This window comes from Columba livia, chromosome 7 (assembly GCF_036013475.1).
Source record: "Columba livia isolate bColLiv1 breed racing homer chromosome 7, bColLiv1.pat.W.v2, whole genome shotgun sequence".
Taxonomy (NCBI): domain Eukaryota; kingdom Metazoa; phylum Chordata; class Aves; order Columbiformes; family Columbidae; genus Columba; species Columba livia.
The window spans coordinates 12,506,933-12,528,580 of record NC_088608.1 but is presented as its reverse complement, the minus strand read 5'-3'; the positions used below and the strand labels follow the sequence as shown (position 1 = coordinate 12,528,580).

Below are 21,648 nucleotides of genomic sequence, written 5' to 3'. Positions count from 1 at the left end.
TCATGCAGCTCCTGAAGTCTTCTACAAGAAGGAAGGGAATAAAAAGCAGACCAAAAATAATGAAGAGATAAGGTCACTCCCAACTTACCGAGATTGGGGTAATCCTTTTTTACTGAGATCAGCCCTTACACGTTCACCAACATGTCTGTAAATTTCCACAAGGCTGTTTATTGCTGCATCTCGAACCTGAATGTCAGATATGAGAGAAATCAATCCTCTTTATAATTTAAATAAATAAAGCCCTGTTCTACCTCAGAGAAAGAAATTTGCATACTTCTCAGCAACAACAGCTGTACACATCACCATAGAGTTCACGAAGGAGCTTCCATTCCTGCATTTCAGGTACTAGCAGTATCAGCAGGTCTAATTAACCAGAAAAGCAATCAAGACGTAAGATGAAAGGTTTCGTATGTAGGGACACATACAGGGAGCTCAGCTACCTTTGCCAAGCTCCACACACTGTGTGCACCACATATATTTAACAGATCAAAAAAGAAATGAAACAGACACAAATAGACCTTATATTGCTAGAATGTTATAAAACAAACTGATTTTTAATGCCATCTTACAAACTTATGTTTCTGTGTTGATACCAAAATACGGAGGGAAGAAGGAATAATCAGTCACCTGAGCCACCATGAATTTCGCACGTTTTCCGAACTGATTTGCAAGAAATTGCTGAGCACATCCTTCCCTCCTCCCAGCAGAAGAGCCACAAACCTGATTAAAGTGTCACTTTTCTGTACTGAATCCCCTCCCCTCCAGACACAGCAGGCAGAGAAAGTAAACTACCTGCTCTGCCTACAGAAATACCTATGGAGCCCTGTACTCCTGCTGCTCGTGGAATAGCAGCTGCCCAAGCACCCACACGCGTCACAACTAGACACAAGATATTTTGTGGGCACAGTCAGAATGGTCGCCTATAGGTGGGAGTCAAAAACCATAATCATAGTTTAAACACAGTTTTCATGCCAGATGCTCACAGAGTTACAGAAACTCTTAAACTGCATTACTCAAAAACAAACAAACAAAAACTAAAAACCACTCACTCTGAGAAGGGCAGTAACAAAAACACAGATAAGCCCTGCACTTGACCTGGATCCGTGATTCCCCACCATGTCTCACCAAGAGAGGGCGGCACTGTCCCAGCATCCAGGAGAAGGCTTCCCACCGCAGCTGCAGCTCTTCTCTGAAGGCAGAAGGATGCTGAGGGAGCCCAGAGGGATCCCTGCAGCCTCCCCTGCATTCGGGCTCTCAGGCAGGAAGGTTTCCTGCTCTGTTCACCTCACCTGCACACTTTATGTTCTGTTGAACTCTCAGAGTATTTGAAATGCTGGTTTAGACATACTTCAAATCGTATTTCTTCAAAACCAGCCAAGGGCTCTTCATGAGCAGTATTGTTCAGAGCTCACCAACAGCAGCACAATTAGCTAATTTAGCAGCCAGAACGCAGAGCCTTGCTTACCAACAAGGCAGTCAGCACAACCCTTAGACGCGACTCACAGCAAAAGCTTACCTGGCTGTTTGGATCTCCAAGTAAGTTACATATATGTGGCACTATCTTACTCAGTGTTAAACTCTGAGCTCCAGATCTGGGAATAAAGAACAAGAGAGTACCAGTGTGAATCACAGAGCAGGCTTGTGTACGTAACACAGGTCTGCAGGAGCTTCTGACTTACGCATTGAGTGTTGCAATAAGGCAGAGGCAAATCCCTTCTCTCGTCCGGAAATTCTTGTGTTTGAATCCTCCAAGCATCCTGTCCCACACATACTGTGGAAGAGAAAGAAGAAGGTGAGACAGGAAAAAAAGGAGGTAGGGGAAGAGACAGATTCTTTCCTCCAGCAGACATACATCATAACATCTCCGGAGCTTATGTATAAGTAGCAAGAAGCAGGAAGACATTTTTAGATCTGACTAATTCTTTGTTCTGTGCTGCCTTCACGCAGTAACTCCCCACTAGCTAAAACAATACTTCTACTTACACAAAGCAAGTGCAAAGACCCAGAATAACTAGTCTGACATCCACCCATCCCACCCTGGGAAACCCACCGACACTCGCACTCCCATCCGTGTGTATCCTGACACGCACCAGCATTCTCAGTTGAAGCAAATATCTCATAACAAGGCATAGGGAGATTAAGCCATTTCCAACAGAGCCACAGGATAAAACCTTCTAGAAGAAAAAGTTCTCCTTTTTAAGCTGCCACTCACTCACACTGAAAAGGGCTGCCAAGCATACCTGAGGGTTAGCAGCTTGTTCCATGATTTTTAGCAGCAAGGTCTGATCCTGCTCCCTCACCGAGTCCTTAGAGTCTCCCAGCCTATCAAGTAAACTTGGCAGCACTGAAAAAAGGAAACAGAAACATCCAAATCCTTCAGAAGTCACACAGCCCTTCTGCTCCTCCCCCGCCCCGTGGAGGGACGAGCCCTCCTGCCTTTCAGCAGAGCCTAAAACCACCAAGAGCCTCCCAAGTGTTCTCCAGGGGAGAAGGAAGGTTTTGTGCACAAAGTCAAGAGGCTTTGTGTACGGCAGCCTGAAGGGGTCCCACTAGAGCAACGGCAACATCCACCCCTCACACACAGACCCCTTACCTGTGCCAATCTGAGCCTTGAAGCGATCTTGCAAGCGGGACACCAGTGCAGAAAGGATGTCAATCCCCAGGAGAACCACCTGCAAGCACAGGACAGACGGCATTTTAGCACACAGCCCTCCACCACCTTGGCCAATGCACCCGAGAGGTAGGAGAAGGGCCTCACCCCACCCACCCACCCCACGGTGCTGCTCACGTAGGTAACAGGTTGCACAGGTACACTCCACTCCTCCTTGAGCAGCATCTGACAGACAAGCCAAGCAGTTTCCAAAGTGAAAAGCCCCCAAATTATTTCCCCCTGTGACATTTGCAAGCCAAAATTCACTACCAAGGATTTGACAGAGCCAACAACCATAATTACCGCCCAATGCTAAATTCATACATATATGTGCAATGTACACAATACATTCCATGTGCATAACAATTTCAGTATTTGATGTAACTAACATTTCTATTAATTGATTGCAATTATTACATTCATAATTATAAAGCAGTGTGCACTAAAAGCTGCTTAACTATTCACTTACAAAAATTAAACCAAACACTTTTATGACATAACTAAAATCTAGGGGAAGGCACTCTGAGAGAAGCTTCAGGACAGGCTGCGGATTGGAAAAAACCCTCTGATTAACTCAATTTAATGACAGTACCAAAAAAAAGAAAATTACATCATCTACTGAATATATTGCATAGCTTGTATAACAGACACTTGGCAAGACCCTGTAGATCACGATAGTTTGGTATGAGACAGCGCTCCGTATGTTTTTAGCGAGGCGCTGAAGTCAGCAACCCCTGGAAGTGTTAGAGACAGCCCGGCTTCCGAGGCGGTGCCACCATGGCTGTCACAGCGCAGCCCCTGTACATACACACATCTGTACATACGCGTGTGCACGGGACGGCCAGCAGGGGGCGCACTCCGTCAGCGCCGCCGCCCGGCGCGGTTGGCCAGCCCCCTATGCAAATTACCACCGGGCTGGCGCAGAGCACTCTGGGTAGCGCCGCCACAGTCGACAAAAAGGCTTAAACCGGGGCCAGAGGTGAGACAGAAACACCGCTCTCCGTGCCGCAGCCGGGCGCAGCGCGCCCCCGAGCCGGGCAGCGGGGGAGCGGGCCCGGCGGATCCCCGCCCCTCGCCCGCACCGAGGGCGCGGTTAGCTTTCCCCTAGCGGGGGCGCGCCGCAGCTCTCCCTTAACCGTCCTTATCTTGGGGTTGCGCGGCTGCTCAATGAACGCGTGGTGAGGGCAGCCCTGCTAACGCCTAAAGCAACACACCAGCGCCCGCTCCGTGCGTGGCGCAATTTTTGGAACCTCGCACCGCGGCGTGTGCCCGGCGCGTGTACAACAACGGCCGCTCCCCGACTGACACAAACCAACGGGAACGAGTCCAGGCTGGTAGCCACGGCGACTGAGCTGCTGGTTGGGTCGGGACAGCTAACTCTCTGCCCGGCACGGCAGCATCAGCCGCTGCCACCAGTCCTGCGGCCCCGCTTCCCCCCCACACCCCCATCACTGTGTGGTTCTTGACCTGGCATACTCGCTGCGAACCAGCGGCGTTCCTATCGAACACAAGCGTGACAAGAAACACACTGGCTGACTTGTGTTGATTGACAGCATCACCAGTGTCTGTCACGCTACTGCCCACGCCAGAACCCTGACGTTGCAGCGCTCAACCAGCCTCTTTGAACCCTCCTGCCGCAGTGGCCATGGCTGCTTTGCGCACCAGTGGTCAGTGCACAACCCGAGCTTCCTTCCCCTCAGCGTGTCGTATGGATTCACTCCAAATTCAGCCATATAGCTGGGAGCTACGAACAGCGTGCAGAGGAAACAGCCTACTGCACATCTAGTCTCCTAAAAAAGAAACTTCTAATACAAGCACCTGCATCCTAACTTCTCCCAACGTAAAACTTCACTGTCTCCAAACAGCTCTTGCAGTTTTCTCCCATCCCGGTAACAGATCTTTCGACATCATCTGCAGCATGCCAACAAGATCTAGAATCTATTCATATGTTAAAGGAGCATCTTCCTCGTGCTTTTATAGTGATTAGTTTGCACATCCATCTTGCACACCAGATTTAATCTACCATTGGCAAGTGCTCAGACAGCTGCCTTAAACCCTCTCATTGCCCCCGTGTCTGTCAGATCCTCAGCTCCCAGAGCTGGGGTACAGCAGCAGAGCCCCAGCAAGAGGACGGGCTTCAGAACCTCATTACCCAAGAGATGCTTTTAAGAAACGTCCGTGGGACCATGACTGCTGGTCATCATTCACAGCTGTCTGATCAGCCATAACCCAGCAGCATCTTGCACAGACAAGTGTGGTGCCTGCAATTACAGAGCTGTGCCTTGGGGATAAATCTGATCCCAGGAGAGGAAGGCATCCATCTCTTCTTCAAACTGCCTGCAAGCCAGAAAGAGCAGGGGGACTCACCACTCAGACACTAAAAGGAACACATGCACAGTGCAAACACAGGCAGTTACCCTGCAGTTCGCCCCCAGGATCAGACAGGGAGGATGAGTGAAGCCTCCCAAGAATTTTTGCTGTTGTGCTTACAGAAATGGAGAGCTAATTAGCACGATGATTACAGTGGTGGCTAGAACAGCTATTGAGGAAATAACCAAGTGTTACTCCCTTCCATGCTGGATTCCTTTATCAACCATGATGTGCCACCTGCCTCTGAAACTGCTGAAGGTCAGAGGTGGAAAACTGAAATTGGGTGTGGATTGCGATCCAACAGATCCCTTGTAGAGAAACAGAAAACCCAGGGCATGATCATCAAATGTAGAATGAATCGAATTCCAGCCCTTGCTGCAATGGATTGACTGCACTGAAGAGCCCACTCCAGTTTTCCACTGAAGCAGCAACTCAAGCTCTGTCTGAATTAACACACACTGATGAGCAGGGGGACCCGAGGAGCGGGGAGACTGTCACACAGGGCCAGGGCAGTGATGGGACATGACAGCAACTCCCCTGTTGCTGGGATCCTGCAGCACAGCCCTCCCTGGGGAAGTCAGCCAGGGGGCACCACCCCCTGCTGAGGCACAGGCAGGACAGGTCTCCATCCGAAATTCCATGGAATTCCGAAATTCCAGTGCTGATGACTACAGAGCTATTCCAGGTTTTTACATCAGCACAGGTCTTGTCTCACGCTCCAAGCAAGGTAGGACTCAACTCACCAATATCTCCAGTAGCACAGAGGACCCCAGCCCTCAAACAAGAAAATACCACGTCAGCAGCTGCTGCTTTTAGCCCCCTACTTCATACAGGTGCCCAAATGGGAGATCTCAGGTCTTTCAAACCCACTGCAGAAACACATAGTGGCACAGCCCTGGGTCTGCAGCTCAGATTATTCGCTTATTTGACTCAGGAGGTTCCTCAAGACAGTCAATAAAGCAATTTATGCCATCCAGTATTCAGCTCAGTGGCATCTGCTGCAGCTTTGTAACGTCTCAGAGTACTGCCTGCAGGCACCAAGAGCTGTCAGTGAGCCCCTCTGCCACCCTCTAGCTGCCAGGTCCCAAGGCACCATCATTCCAAATAAATAAGGCTCTTGTTAGTTCCTAGGATGCAACATGGCCTTTCCCAATACAGAAAACTTGTTATTTTTAAGAGTTCATAAAAAGCTTACTTCAAAAAACTCCAGGTATCTGTCCTCTAATAGCTGGGTGGTGTTGAAAGGCCTTCAGGCAGCTGCACGTATGAGAGAACAGACAGCCTATCATCATCTGCTCAAACAGCAAACACTCACCAAGCATGGCAGACAAACGGATGCATCCAACACAGCTTAAAACAAGACACACCTACATGCACTCCCATAAAAGGCCAAGAAAGGAAACTGCACGATCCAGCAGCAGCTGATCCAGCACAAAGTGACCAGAGTGAATCCCAGCCTGGGGCTACCACAACAGCCGGCTCCAACACCGCAGCTCTGGACCACGGTTGACAAGAGACAAGCCCTGTCCTCCGCACTGCACCGTGCCACACGCAGCAGAGATGTGCACACGGCTGCCGTGGTGGCTGCTGCGCAAACGTGTGTCCCGTGTCCCTTGCAGCGAACCGGCCAAGGGCCAGGCAGCACGTCCCCGTGAGCCGGCTTCCCGCAGGACCCTCCACACAGTGCAGCCTGGGACCCAGCTGGGAATGCTAGAGATACGGCTTCTATCCCAGACACGTCACCAGCTTGCTTCATGTTCAGTTTCCTCAACTCCAACACCTTGGTGGCACCTTTCAGCTGTTTCAGTTTGGAGTCTGTCTGTGAGGTCTTCCTTGGAGGAGGAAGAGAAAGCAGAGAAAGACAAGCTTCTAAATCTCGAAGTGCAAAAAAGACTAAGATAATTCAACCAGGTTTTTTGAATACTTGCTTAGATAACCTTTTAGATTCATAAACAATGACACAGAGAAGCACTCGCATACTTTAAACTTAATATTTTTGTGAAAAGGAAAACCCTTCAGATGACACGTTAAGAAGTCCGAGACAAGCACCAATGTCCTACATCACTGACTGACACAAGACATGAAATATCCACCATAACTGAACGGGGCACCCAAGACCAAGCTAGAGCTTAAGTTAGCTGACATTTGCAAATTTAGTTTTGAAGTCAGGTACATATTCTGGGTGACCACAGCAATAATAAAACTCCTGGCAGACAGGCAAACATTAAATTAGCTTAGGAAATACTGAGTGCTGCATTCCACCTGCACACAAGTATAACCACATTCACCCTGGAGGAGTCATCTTCTTCTGCCACTCCAGCAGTTCACATTTCATATTCCAAGGCAGGATCACATCTGCACTGGCAACACAAGTCCATCGCCCCAGCCCAATGATCCTAGTACAGACACATGTTGTATGTGCCGTTCTGTATGACACAGCTTGTAAAACCAACACCAGCAAGCAAGACTGCAACAGGAGCCCAAATGAACAGGGGAAGATCTAAAATCATTAGCCCAGGGTTCTTTCTCTAAAGCCATGAGATACCATCCATTCTGTCACAAGCCTCACTGCTGGACTAATGGAAGCAGCTGAACCAAAACACAATGAAACCAGCAGGACTTGTAAAATGAGCAAAAACATGCTTACTGAAAGTTTTCCTTCATTTACAAACCTGGAAACAGATGAGCAACTCAATAATGCATTGCTCTAGAGTAAAATCAATCCCAGAAGAACTAAGGTCATTTAAAACACTAAGAGGTATTAAGAAAAAGTTGTCAGAAACCATCACTACGAGGATGTATTTTTACAACTATTGTGAGGACACAAGATCACCTTTCTTACGCAAAAGTAAAAAAATCCCAATAATTACTTTATGGATCCAATAAAAAACAAACAAACAAACAAAAATAATCCAGTTGCCTCTTGAGGTAATAGCTAGAGACACATGAGAAACTCAAAGCAATTCAAGGAAATGCACCACAGAGCAAGAACTTCACCACAGAAATTCTGAAAAGAAAAATGGGGGGAATGCTTACAAGAACATGATCATTCTGAAATGTGGACATCTCTTCCAGGAAAGCTGACATGGATGTCCTAGGTGAAGGAGCTGGAGTGAGTCAACCCCCAGCCACACTGCTCCCTGCCTCTGCTCAGTGGAACTGAAGAGGTGAATTCCCACGAATAACAAATTCACCCTCTTTTGCACAAATTCTGCGTTAGTCCTTGAGTGGTTGCACATAACCTTGATGAGAAGGAGCCGCACATAACCACTGGGCTCTGTCCAAAGGACATGGAGCGAATCACAAGTTGCAGAGTCACTGCTGTGGAGCACAGGTGGTTTTTCTAAGCCTGAGCAAGGTCGAAGCTCCAGCCAGCAGAGCAGGTAAACCACTACTGACACGAACTACAGTCTGTGCTCAGTCTCCAGGGAAGCAGCACTCATAGTAATACATCAGGAGATGCTGAAGATGAAGTCTCAATTTAAATCTCACTTTCAGCATCAAGAACTCTTTTGGGAAGGCAATCCTGTTTTGGCAGCACCTTACAGGTATGGATACCTGCACAGCAGTGCTCAATGTATAGTATCTTCACATAAAACAACATCAAAACAAAACACCTACACTACCAACTGCTATTGCTTTTGCTTCCTCACCATGAAGCAGTTAAATATGTTAGCCACAAACACTGCCACTACTCTGTACATTCCCACTGCCCCCACCTGAGCACTTACACTTGCAGCCAGGTCCTCAGCCAGTGAGGAAAAACAGCTGTAGCTCTGTGAGCACCAAGGAGATCGTGCCTGTGTGTCAGCTGGGGATCAGCCCCACCACATCCTGACGCCAAGTTGCATCTCAGGAGCTCAAGGCAAAATGAAGCATCACACAACAAATGCTAGGATCTCTCTTGCAGAGAAGCAACAAGAATGTCAGGGAAATTAAAAAAAACACAACAACAACAAACACAACAAAACAAAAAAAAACACCAACACATTTCAATGCCCTGCTTTGTTTTTCATGGGAAAATGGAAAGCCTTTATCATGGCAACTAGTAAATTGCTAGTGTAGCTATGTGCCTTATTAATAAACCAGGCTAATTTACCTAATAAGAGTGCTTTCCCCTCCATTACAGACAGAAGCCTGCTACTGTGCAGGGAGAAAGAAATAACATTGGTAATCCGCCTTCAGGCAGAACCATATTAGCTGGTGCACCTCAAAGCTCCCAGCACTGAAGCACTGAGCTAGACTCCATCTCTAATACCTACAGCAATACAAAGCGCTCAGCACATTCTAAAATTCAAACAGAAGTGCTTCTGTGGGTTTAGACAGCATCTGGAAAAAAACCAAGGCAAACAATCTAGCAGACCATCACCCATTCTCTGCTCCTTTAGGGCTCAAGAAGAGTAGTGAGTATTGTGAGGATGCTCAAATATTCAGCTACTCTCCTTGTTCAGAAGTGTGGAAGCTACTGGTCATCTGCATTTCCAGATTAAACCATGCAATGCAAGTTTCTACAACAAGCAGCAATCCTGCGAAGCAGTGATGACAGGCCACATGGATAGTCTCATGAGAAGGGCACCAAACAGGTGACAACACAGCCAAGACCCACTAGCTGCGGAGGGGAAAAAAAAAAAAAGCTGGGGATCTCCCAGGGAGGCCAAACAGCCATCATGGTGAGGAGCTGACAGAAGCTGACGTGACTAGAGGGCAGTTCCTAGATGCTGACATCTCTTGCTAGTTCAAACTGTAACAGCACTTACAGCAGCCACAGCCTTTGCAAATCTGTGGAACCACCCTAAGATCTGAAGCTTCCATAGCAGCTCCCAGCCCTGCACAGACCGCCTGCTCAGCATCTATCACACACTCCTGCACCCCTGAGAAGTGTCTCCAGACATCATCCAAACAGTCTAATAGCATGACAATGAAGAACTCCTCTGAGAAAAGCAGAAGAAAGGTCCAAGATGCCATTGTTAGCTGCAGCAAGAAAGGCAATAGTCCAAGTAAGTGAAGGATGGGTTCTGGGTAGAGAAAGGGGCCACAGGTGGCAGGAGGGAATGTTTTCTCCATGGAGGGAGGCACCACCACAGCAGGAATCCTATTCCTGCAAAGCTGCCCCTTCAGCCCACTGACATCTCTTCACTCAGAGGAGATGGTAAGAGCTGACACACTGACCAGCTGGCCACATGGAAAGCCTTTAATAACCTCCTAACACAAAGACAACAGCTTCCACATTCTGCCAAAACTCCAGATCTGGTAATTACAAAGTCCCTACTGGAATTCCCCCTCAGCTTCTGCCCGAGGAGTCCTTTCTTCACTTTCCATTGCTAAGAACGGCTGGAAAGTGCTGCTAGTACTATAGTGCTTTACCAGCCAAGTAAATAAGCAGCTGATTTCATAGCTCTCAAAGAGTCCAAAAGGTTGGCTGTTTAGAAAGAACAACACTAAGTGATATGCTGGAGTGTGCAGTTGGAAGAAAAGGTGACACATTTAACCAAAGTTAAATAAAGAAGCTTATATTCTTCATACCTGCAACCATAAGACAATATAAATTTGCATCCAAAGAAAATCACTTCTGGATGCAGGCAGACACAAGCCATAGGGTGAGGCAAGGACAGAGCTGGCTGACCCAACTGCAAACACAGCAGCTCAACCAAAAGAATCCAAGCAAAGCTTTCCATGGGAAGAAGAAAAAAAAAACACACACACAAAACAACAACAATAAAACAAAAACACACACACACACACACACAAAAACCCCACACAAAACAGGCATGCTCTTGCAGCATATCCTGCAGATCTTCTGGTCAGTTTTACATACAATAGGCCCCACAAATGCTCTTCATATTTCAGAGACAGCTCCTCCAGAGTGCCCAGCATCACAAGACGAGATGATTTCAAAACTCTGTGTGACAAAACTAAAATTCAGATTTTCAAAATATTTCAGAATCAAGTAGCACCCTGATACATGAAGGAAAAGGCCAAATGTGTTGAGAAGCACAAGGAAACCAACCTCTGGGACTAAGCAGCATCATTGTCAAGTATAGAGGATCTCTCACACGTGCTGCCATTCTCTGCTGGACCTATGCCTTCTGCTCCCATCCCCTTAGGGCTGGTGAAGCTGCGGTGACCCGTGTGGTATTGGGAAGCACTGCCCTCAAGGGGAGTCCTCAGCAGTACAGCATGAGGTCTTCCTTCACAGATGAGCCTTGGAGAGGAGACAGTGCATTTCAGACACCTTTCTGTCCCATTCCAGGAAGCCCAGAGGATGACCCTTAGAGCTTTGGGTGACAATACTTCCCAGTCTCTTCTACACCAGTGAGAGGTGCACACACCCAAGCTAGATCTGACCCAGCACCCACAAGATCTAGGACAGTCCATACAGCAAATGTGATGCTTCTCACAGCTTAACTATTCAGTACTGTCACAACAGATCAGTGAAGACTGAGTGCTACTGGTTTAAGCTGTTGACAGTATCAGCTGCTTCTTTTATCATTCTCTCCCTTAGTCTCCCTAATACAGTTAAATGCTGGTTTTCAATGCATGTCAACTTAAAAGCTTCCAGAGGTTTACTGTCAGTGCTATACCAGTGACTCCAGCTGAAACCAGGCCCCCAGAAAACCAAATGCCACCAATATAAAGAAGGGGACAGTCCCAGTCCTGTCCTGCTCACCCAAGTGTGTCTATGCATGTAGAACCAGACCTTCCACCAGCAGGTATGTCCCAGTACCCATGTGCACTGGGCTGCTGTCAGCGTGCACTCTCTGAGCCATTGAGTCATCCTGTGAGGGACCAGGGACACTGGACAACTGGCCCAGGCCTAGCATCCTGCAGACCTCTTCTATACACAGCTTCTGGCTCAGCAGCTCCAGCCGGCTCAGAGCCCCAAACAGTCTGTAACCCAGGCAGACCTCTCGCAGCTACAGCTCTCTGACATCCAGCTCTCAGCACTGGCCTCGACCAACTCAGGTATTTTTAGTATCTTTTAACTTCTGGCAAGTAGATCTCTTCCAAGAAGAGTTCAGAGGAGGTGACAAAGTTGGTGAGGGGTCTGGAGCACAAGTCCCACAAGGAGCAGCTGAGGGAACTGGGGCTGTTCAGCCTGGAGAACAGGAGGCTGAGGGGAGACCTTATCACTGTCTACAACTACCTGAAAGGAGGTTGTAGCATGGAGGGGGTTGGTCTCTTCTCACAAGTAGCAAGTGACAGGACAAAAGGAAACAGCCTCAATTTGCACCAGGGGAGGTTTAGATTGGATATTAGGAAAAATTTCTTCACAGAAAGGGTTGTCAGGCATTGGAACAGGCTGCCCAGGGAAGTGGTGGAGTCACCACCCCTGGGGGGGGTTTAAAAGGCATTTAGACGAGGTTCTTAGAGACATGGTTCAGTGCTAGAGTTAGGTTAGGTTATGGTTGGACTTGATGATCCTGAGGGTCTCTTCCAACCGGAACGATTCTATGAATTTGATCTATCAGGTCTAGGAAACAGCAATCAGAATTCTAACTTTGAGGGCAATGCTTTCCACATGCTCCCCACATGCCACTTCACACACAGGAAATAAACATCCTTCTCCTTCTGAAATACGTTCCTTTCCTCAACTCCTTTTGACCTATGCGCCTGTCCCTTTGCCTTTTTGGCTGTCATCATTGAGATCTGGAGCAACAGCTGAAGCATCACTTTACTGAGCTCTCACAAGAGAATAAAACATCTGTTTTCTTCCCTCGGACTGAAAACAGACGCCTTTTTAGTTGTTTCCAACAGATACTTAATTATATGACAGCATAGTGAAGCACAATGCATCTAAATTAGGGCACACCCTTGGGCCACATTCACGGCACATGGTCAGAAACCCAAAATGGTTTTGCAGTCTCAGGTAAGCTACCTATCCACAAGTAGGGTCTGAGACTCAGAATCACAGGCAAAGGTGGGTTTCTTGCCTCTGGTACTTGGAGGCTGCAGGTGTCTGCAGAACTGCTCCAGAGCAGAACACGTGCACCAAGCACTATGCACTGCAGTTCAGCTGCATATTTGTGGCTTTTCTAGCAAGCTGTTTGGAAAGTCAGTTGCATACATATAACACTCCACAGCATCCCACCCACCTGATATTCCAGGTCTGAAATGGGTGACAGTCGACACCATGAGAGAGCTGTTCAACAAAATCTGCCTGGAAATAGTTATCCTGGACACTGTAGTCCTGTTGGAAACCCACTGCTATAAAAAACCTCACACAACTGGCATCCTTGGAAGCCACAGGCACCTGGGTGGGCAGCCTGGCAATGGCTGCTTCAAGATCCAACCCAAGACATGAGGGTGGGCTGGCACCGGTGAGGCTCAGCTCAGTGTCTATGCCGTGTCTGCTCTGGGGCTGAAGCACTCCTGGCTCCAGAGCTGTTACACCAGTGAGACACTTTATGGAGGAGGACACAAAATAAAATCAAACAACAAACAAGCCATCTGAGCAGCTGATAGCACAAGTGGAAAATAAGTGGAAAATTATAGGCACAAACCACATATATTGTGGCTTCTATATCCAACTCTAAAAGCCCATTTAAACAAGTCAGGCAAATAATTCTTACCAATGGTCTAGGACTGTAGCTACACAAACAAGCATCCCTCACATTAGAGCCTTCTTGTGGATTAATACAAGAAAGGAATTAAGTGTTCAACTAAATCATCAGCTCTTAATTATCTTAAATAGAAGTAACTCTGAAGAAACTGAAATACACTAATAGCTTCTGTTCCTCTGATGTAATACCAGAAGCCACCCAGTTCAGCGCAGGGCACACAAAAGGTGACATCCTGGGAAAGCACAGCCCGATGAAGCAGGTACCTCTGCTCGCCTTTCACAATGTTTTCACCATGTTCTCCTCTCCTTCACAACTCCCATCATTATTTTCAAAGGGTAAGCTGAATCAAGTGTTTAAATAACCACTTTGTTCATGATTTTAGAAGACTGGATGACTTTTGTAATTCTGTTATTTTCTCAAAGAGTTCTGTTCTCACTGGATATTTATTAAAATAACCTTCTAACCTTCTGCTGAACTGCTTGCATACATTTATGCAAGCAGTTAATAGCACACACTAAAAAAAATGCAAAAACTTAAGAATCTGAGTATAGCTTCGTAAAAGAGAGTGTGCCAGGCTTCAGGGAGGGAGGTTTTGTTGGCTGGGTTTGGTTTTGTTTTTTCTTCACCTCAACATTGCAGAAACCTGAAGCAACACTGAAAAGCAACTTTGAAGAAGAATAAATGTGACCTGCTGGATGCAAGTTATATATCACCTCCTAAAAGGAAGGGAACAACAGTTAGCCAGTTTTTTCCAAATTGTTCCCTCTAGTGAAAAATCAAGAAGTTCAGGTTTATGATGGTTTGGTTCTTTTGTTAAGAAATCTATAAATATTTGTAATTTGCCAAGGCAAAGACTCAGGTGTCTCCTGTCATCATGGGCAGGTTCAAAGATGCCTTTTTTTTTTTCCCTCCAAGACTGCAAGGGAGGCTTCATGGAATATTTGAAAGCACAAATGAGGTGCCCGCTTAACGCTTAAACTGAAACCAGCAGCACCCAGTGATGCCTAAAAATGTGCCCTTCACATCTTTGAAACCTCTTCATTCTACACCATCTCATCTCTTTCTGTTCATACGGGTTGGAAGTTACACAAGCCTTCCTCCTTTTTTAACTTCAGAAGTCGTTACTTGACTTGAAGGCAACTATTTCAAACTAAAGTGCTCCATTATTATTAAGCAACTTCTTTTACACAGAAGGGAAAGCACAGTCATTCTGAGAACTCCCAGAACCAAAATCTGATGTCTTGAGAATTCTGAAAGAAGGCAGACACAAAGCTGGACATGACAGTGGGACACTTCACCTGACGTGAAAAGGATGCCAGGTTGTTTCCTCCCATCCCATCCAGCCCTGCTGCACATCTATATGGAGTTAAAAGACAGAATAGTCCTCCAACCTCTAGCCTAATAGGGCTCACCAATAAAATCGAGCTAGATGGGGTCTCCAAAGGCCAACTAGGTTCAACACCATCCCCACCCCACTGCTCAAAATTAGATCAGGTTGGTCATATTTCTACAATGCATTTTGTTTTACTCTATTCCTAACATACAGGTATTCAGCTGTCATTGACTTTAAGTATTCATTAAAACTTGAAATAGTTTTATACATTCTAGTTAGACATAGGCTTATCAATTCATGAATTAATAAGCTTCTGCATCACCACCAATAAGACTTGGCTGTGAAACAGCAGAACTAATTTTATTTTTTTAATTCCTCTCTAAATACAATAGTACAAGCAGGCAACAACTTGTAGCCCCCAAAGACTCCAGCTACATGACCTGATCCATGACAATCCTGAAACCCCATCAGGGTTTCATGCAGGTGTAAAGAATCTGAGACGTGAATCACACAGCAAGATCGGCAGCCTTGTATGTCAAACTCAAATACTGCCAGCCATAGGAGGAATTAGTATATTCTTTTCAGCAAAGAAATTACATTGGTTTTTTGGTTTATTTATCTAGCAAGTTTTGTTTAACTTGACATGACCTGATAAAAATCAAAAGTGCAAAGTCACAGCAATAAGCTCCAATTACTATCCCTCTATCAGTCCGTGCCAATGGCAGCTTTGTTCAGCAAGGAGGAGGGATCGCTGCCAGCAAGTCTTTTGCAGTCTAGTGCACAGAGACTATTCTAGAAGAACAGTAGATTTTCACAGATAGTTACTATGTCAGAGGAGAAAACATCAGTTAGAGAAAGAGGAGCTAAGATATGGCGATGACCAAGGATAACACCAAGAAACATAACATGCTTTCCTGATAATACCGCTAGTGGTGCAGGTTAGAGGTTAAGCGGTCACTTTTTCTTCAGCACAGACATTGGGAGAAAAGTCAAGCACATCAGTTGCTAAATCTTCCACAAAATAAACATCACTAACTGATGAGGAAGAGAATCCAGCTACAGTTACTACTCTTCTTGCCCATCATCTTTTTCCTCCTTCAGGCTAATGACACTATCCTGCACCCTGGCAAGACAGGAAATATAATCCAGTGTTTTTCAAGAGCTTTCATGTCCTCATCAGGAACTACAGAGCATTATTACTATCATAAACTTGTCATGCTGAGGTCTAGCAGTACTGCATGCTGGAAAGATGTATTATTTAGCTACTTTGTATACATCTGCCTGCAGTGTTGGGATACTGCCAGTATGCAGTCCAGTTACAAATGAAGTTTAGCCTAAAATCTATACACGCAGAAAAAAAAAATATATATATATATATAAAAAAATCTATGCAGAGCTACTCATATACTCACATCACCATTTAAAGAGATTTCTCCTCCCTCCTTCAAAGGACTTGAAATTTTTTTAAGAGTGCACATATACATTCTGTTCTTTGTCTTCAAATTCATACATCAAAGAAGATGCCACGAACAGAAAGCAACAGAAGCGAAGCACAGATTCTTCATTAACTCTTTAGTAAAAGAAAGAAGATAACTGAAAGAGACGTACAGGCCCTGCACTGTTTTTTGATCTATCTTGACTTTTTAGTCAACCAAAGGTAAGGAGTTCAGATTTGCTGCTATGGGCCAGATGCTGACCCATCAGACTAGCACAAACCTAGAATCTGAAGCCATCTGTCTGCACTCACATCATTCTCCCCAGAAACCGTACACTTCTTGCCTTTTGATAATTCAGACTGTAAAGATCACCTAAATTGTATTAAGTGGGGAAAAAACAATTCCAGAAACAGATTTTTAGCTAAGCTATTTCAATCTACTAAGTAGATCCCATGCGCTCCAAAGAACTGCCTGGTTATGTGCTGACCTTACATATGCCTTGATGGCATTTAAGTGCCTTTAAGTGACTCATTAAATCATCTAAGATACTGAAAACTTTATTTTGCAAGACAGATTAATTCAGTTGCATTATTTTTTCCATAAAATTCCTCTTGCACACTAGAAAATTAGGACTACAAGTCAGGATATGCCAGTATCAACAGTTCCCTTTTATCCTTCATCCTCAGCAAAAAACACAAGGTCCCAGGCAAAATACCCATGGAAAGCAGTCTCACTCCCTGCTCCTCAGAGCTTAGCCTGAAATCCCCTCTTAGGAGGGTTTGAGAAGGGATATAATACTGAAAACCCACCACACCAATTTTATTGTTTGTTTTTCTTGTGTGAAGCATCATGCAGGTAAATAGCACCCTTCCAGCCTACACTGTCTCTGAAAGGACACGAAGGTATTTTGTTTCCAACTTTACAGCAGGAAACTGGTGCTGTTCCGAGCAGCACAAACCAGACTTGCAGCAGAGCCAGGATTAGGCTCCCAGGTCTGCCTCCCAAGCCATCAGCCAGTTCTTCAGCCTCCACGCTGGAGATGCAGGTCTGAACCATCTCCACCCGGCACTCCTGCAAGGTGAGTCCACAGCAGTGGGCAAACTGCACCAGGCCTGGGATGGGGACAAACAGCACCACCAGCAGAAATCTTGATTCCGCCCTCTGGGATGGGGAACCCACAACCTAGGCCACACAAAACTGATAGAAACTGCTACAACACACCCAGTAACTCATTTTTGCTACAAATGATGTCATGACTAAACAGCCTTGAGTGGGTGATTTTGCCACTGTGCCCACCCAGTAAAAGCCCAAAGGTCAGTTCAAGAGGATCCAAGACCTGCACCTCCCATGAGCATCCCGTCCCAGCAGTGTCTCTCACACCTTCAGTTTTCTGGGTTTTGGTTAAATCTAAGGAAAGACAGGTTTATGTCACGAAGGTCCCACAGAAGAGCCTGGTGGTAATTAACTAACAGACCAGAGGATCCTGAACCCAGCAGCCCCTGGTCCCTGGACTCAGTTGCTCCCATGACCACACCAAGCACAACACAAGCCCAGCAGGTGCCACACTCCAGAGGCAGCTGACAGGCATGCTACAGCCCCACCAAGTTAAAGCAGAAGAACACAAGTCAAACCCATTTTCCACTCACATAATTGCAGTTCAGGAACTTCGAGACAGGCCTAAAATACATCACTTCCTCCTTTGAAGGATCCACTGCATTCATTTGGTCTCTCAACGCAGCAGCATGCTGCAGTTCAGCTCCAGCACACATGCAAAGTGTCATTCTCAGGCTGCAAAGCTGACCAGAAATACCAAAAAGGTAGCTCCACCAACGAGCAGACAGGTCAGACTATGCTAAGTGGACACAGACACAAACCAAAGCACCATTAACACCACCAGTCAGTTCTGCCATGTATGTAAGACAACTGGAGACAGTGACCACCAAAGGAAACTACAGCCCAACTGACTTGTCCAGGACACTTCTCCTGCAGCCAAGAGATTGAGCCTCAAAGACCATTTCTTCTCTCCACTGTTGCTTCCCAAGCTGTACATGCAAGTTCACCCAGACAAGACAGACTTGAGCACTCTGTCTCCAGTGGCAAAGTTCTCTGTGCACACAGATCAATCTTCTACTGATGCCCTACCCAGAAATGCTTTTAATTCATATCATCACATTCTTGATAGCAGCAGAAGCTCCTGCTCAGGGTGATAAATCAACATTGTGACCCATTTGTATGCCACAGCACGAAAGCTTCATGACGCTGTCTCCTTGGTATGACTGTAGCTGCCCTCGCCCCATCTGCCAGCCTGCTCTTTTCCCTGCCACATGCTGTGCCTCTCCAGAGATTACAGAAAGCATCTCTGCCCACGACAACGCCTCTAAAGCTTCATCCCACATCTCCCCCCACCTCCTCTCTGTTAATGACACCACTACAGGGCTGGAAACCTGAGCAGCTAGTGTAAAAAAGCAGGAGATTCCTTTAGGAGATCTTCATTAAATCACAGGATGTGGCACCTCCAAGGGCACACGATCCCTCAGCCAAGGGGAGGCATAAGCAAGATCTGCCTTTGGGCAGATCGATCTACAGGCCAGTGAAGTGGTTCTTCTCTACCCTTCCATTACTTAGTACCTTTCTGGGATGAAAGAAAACCATGTGCCCTTATCCCAGAATCATGCCAGATCCAGCAATTAGAGGATGCCTTAGCACAAAGCTCTGCCAATGCACTGCAGACCAAAGCACAGGTAAGCAGTTACAATGGAAACTACATGGAAGAGATTTTGCTAGTATGGAAATGAACAAAGGTAGTGATCAACTTTTCCCATATCCTTCAGAAGAAGGATAAAAAGAAATCCTCTTAGATCAGCTAGAAACGAAATTAAGCATGAAGGACAGAGGGGCACTGAAACAGACTCATTTAGAAGGTTGTGAAATCTTCAAAGGATGTATTTTAAGCATAGGTTGGATAAACATCTGACAGAAGACCTTTGGGTACATTTTTTTGTCTTCTGTGAAGAAGAAACTGGATTTGACTATTTCCTCAAGTGCCTTATATTACAATACCTATGAAGCCTCAAAATTTCCTCTTTGCCATCAGAAATACAGTAGAAACATGATATGTTACTAGTTGGTAAACATCCTTTGTGAGCAACAGCAGGCAAACTGATAAGAGAATCTTATTAGTGATCCACTATAGACACAAATTGCACTGGCAAACAGAAGTTACTCCTCAGGGTAAGGCTGACACCCTGGTTAACAAAACTTTCCAAACTTGCATAACTCAACATTAATAAAACCATGTATATAAAGGCTAAGGTGAACCTTAGACTCCCTCTCCCGTGTTTAAAACCCAAACCATAATCATCCTTTCTTTCCCTGCAGGATACTTTAACTCTATACCAATGACCCCCAACTTCAACACAAACAGAATTTTCTTCTTGACATTTCGATTCTATCACACTGCGCTGCTCTGAGATCCAATAACACTCCTCATACTTGTCACATTCATTATTCAACAGCAACCAAAAGCTCTTAATAAACGCTTGGCTATTCAGAACAGCTTTGTAATCACCCATACATCTAACTTCACAGACCACACATGCTGGACACCATGTAAAAGGGAATCGAGGTTAAAACAGTCAGCATGCTCTGTCCTGGTTTCCATCTCGGTGTGACTCAGTTGTGCTGCTTTGCCACAGCAAGACCTGCTACTAAAACCAGAATAACACACAGATCAGCCCTTTCACAGTTAAATTGAACCCATTTATGCAACACTAAGTGAACTAAACCTTGAGAAAAAGTCCCAGGGCCACTCAAATCAATATGAAATTAACTTTAGACTTGCAGTGTTTTAGCTCACTAGGGACAAGTTTAAATTAAATTGTATGAAAGTATGTCAAAACATGAATTTGTACAATTTCCCAAATCTTACAATATGGAAAGTGTCTTCCCTCTATGTAATTAAGATCCACCACTGAATAAAACCCCATGGTGAGGTCTATGCTAGGAACATTCATCCATCATCCTTAGGTGGTGGCTCTGAGGGGTGCAAGAAAAAAGCTGATTTAAAGTTAAAAATCCTCCCTGACCTACAGAGGCCTTGATATCAGCCCCTAGTTTCAAATAACCACAATGGGCTTACACAGTCAGTATCCTCAATTTAATGAGTACAATATTCTCCCAAAAGAACAGAGAAGATACTCAGGAGGAGGCAAAGTCATTATACACTGTTTACTGTCAGTCGGGGCAGAACTGGCAGCTGAACCTGAGTCTGTAACAGCCCAGGTCCTGCATGAAGCTCAAGCCTTGTATCTCCACTGACTCCAGCTGTTTCACAGCCTGTGCTCCCAGGCCTTGCAAACATACTCACTGCTCCTCATACGAGTGATGGTACTAAACTGCCCAAGTTACCTGGAAAAAGAACCTTTATTTTAAAATAGTATCTCAGAAGACTTTTTTCTTCCCCCCTAAGGATAGCCTGAATACCATAAAGGCAGAGACCACCAAAACATTAATTACCATAGACCAGCCATACACATTAACATATAGTACTCACATCACATCATTGCAATGCCTATTAATCTTAAAACCACAGGAAAAAATACAGTCTAGCTTGTGGTTAAGGTTTCCTAAAAAGTCATATGCAATCTCCGAAAGCTCCAACAGATTTTCTCCAGAGCTTTCCCTGAGCATGCATGAACAAAACATGCAAGAAGCTTCCAAGTGGGCCACCTTGCACTGCTGCTGGAACAGTGTCGTCTCTTGCTTCCTCCAACACAGAGCACACCCTCCTACAGGCAGGGGCTGCATCTCCTTTTTACCTGCAAACACCGTAAGCAGGAGAGAAGCAATTGAAAAAGGTCTGCTGGTGTATGCAAGACATCTAAAACTTCATCTCATGAGCCACCCTGCAGATTCACTGCACTGCTACTGACTACATGCTCAGGAAAGCTTGGTTGTGGTGCAGACCTATGGCTTACAAACCTGGATTTGTTATTACCACCTCTGATTTACAGCCTCAGCAACGAAAGGAGGAGGGTTTGCTGCAACCTAAGGGTCAATGGCGGGCTCTTCAGTATTAACCACTCTTCACTATCACTCTCCTCTTATTCACATGAAATAAAATCCACACAGCTCCTTCATAGGGCAGACTGGGAGCAGTACTAGTTGGCTAACAGGGATCTGCAAAAGAAGTTTTTGTCTTTCAAACCTAGACTGCAATATGTTAGGGAAAGGAGAAAGGGCAAGGCTCTGCCCTCTAGTCATTTCCCAATAAACTGAAATATGGGAGGCATAATTGCA

General features: G+C 45.8%; 1 protein-coding gene and 1 non-coding gene across 41 annotated transcripts in view; one reads left to right on the top strand and one right to left on the bottom strand.

Moving 5' to 3' along the window:
• CLASP1 (cytoplasmic linker associated protein 1) overlaps positions 1-21,648 on the bottom strand; it is a 171,653-nt gene that overhangs the window by 121,671 nt on the left and 28,334 nt on the right. For all 40 annotated transcript variants that reach the window (XM_065070537.1, XM_065070536.1, XM_065070538.1 and 37 more), the window contains exons 3-7: positions 2,594-2,672; positions 2,241-2,344; positions 1,680-1,771; positions 1,517-1,592; positions 89-186 (exon numbers count right to left, since the gene is read on the bottom strand). In XM_065070537.1, the coding sequence (XP_064926609.1) occupies positions 89-186; positions 1,517-1,592; positions 1,680-1,771; positions 2,241-2,344; positions 2,594-2,672 (449 nt within the window). The remainder of the gene's footprint in view (positions 1-88; positions 187-1,516; positions 1,593-1,679; positions 1,772-2,240; positions 2,345-2,593; positions 2,673-21,648) is intronic.
• Positions 3,785-3,901, top strand: LOC135580020 (U4atac minor spliceosomal RNA). The gene has a single exon (XR_010474034.1). It is a non-coding gene; the product is annotated as a U4atac minor spliceosomal RNA (small nuclear RNA).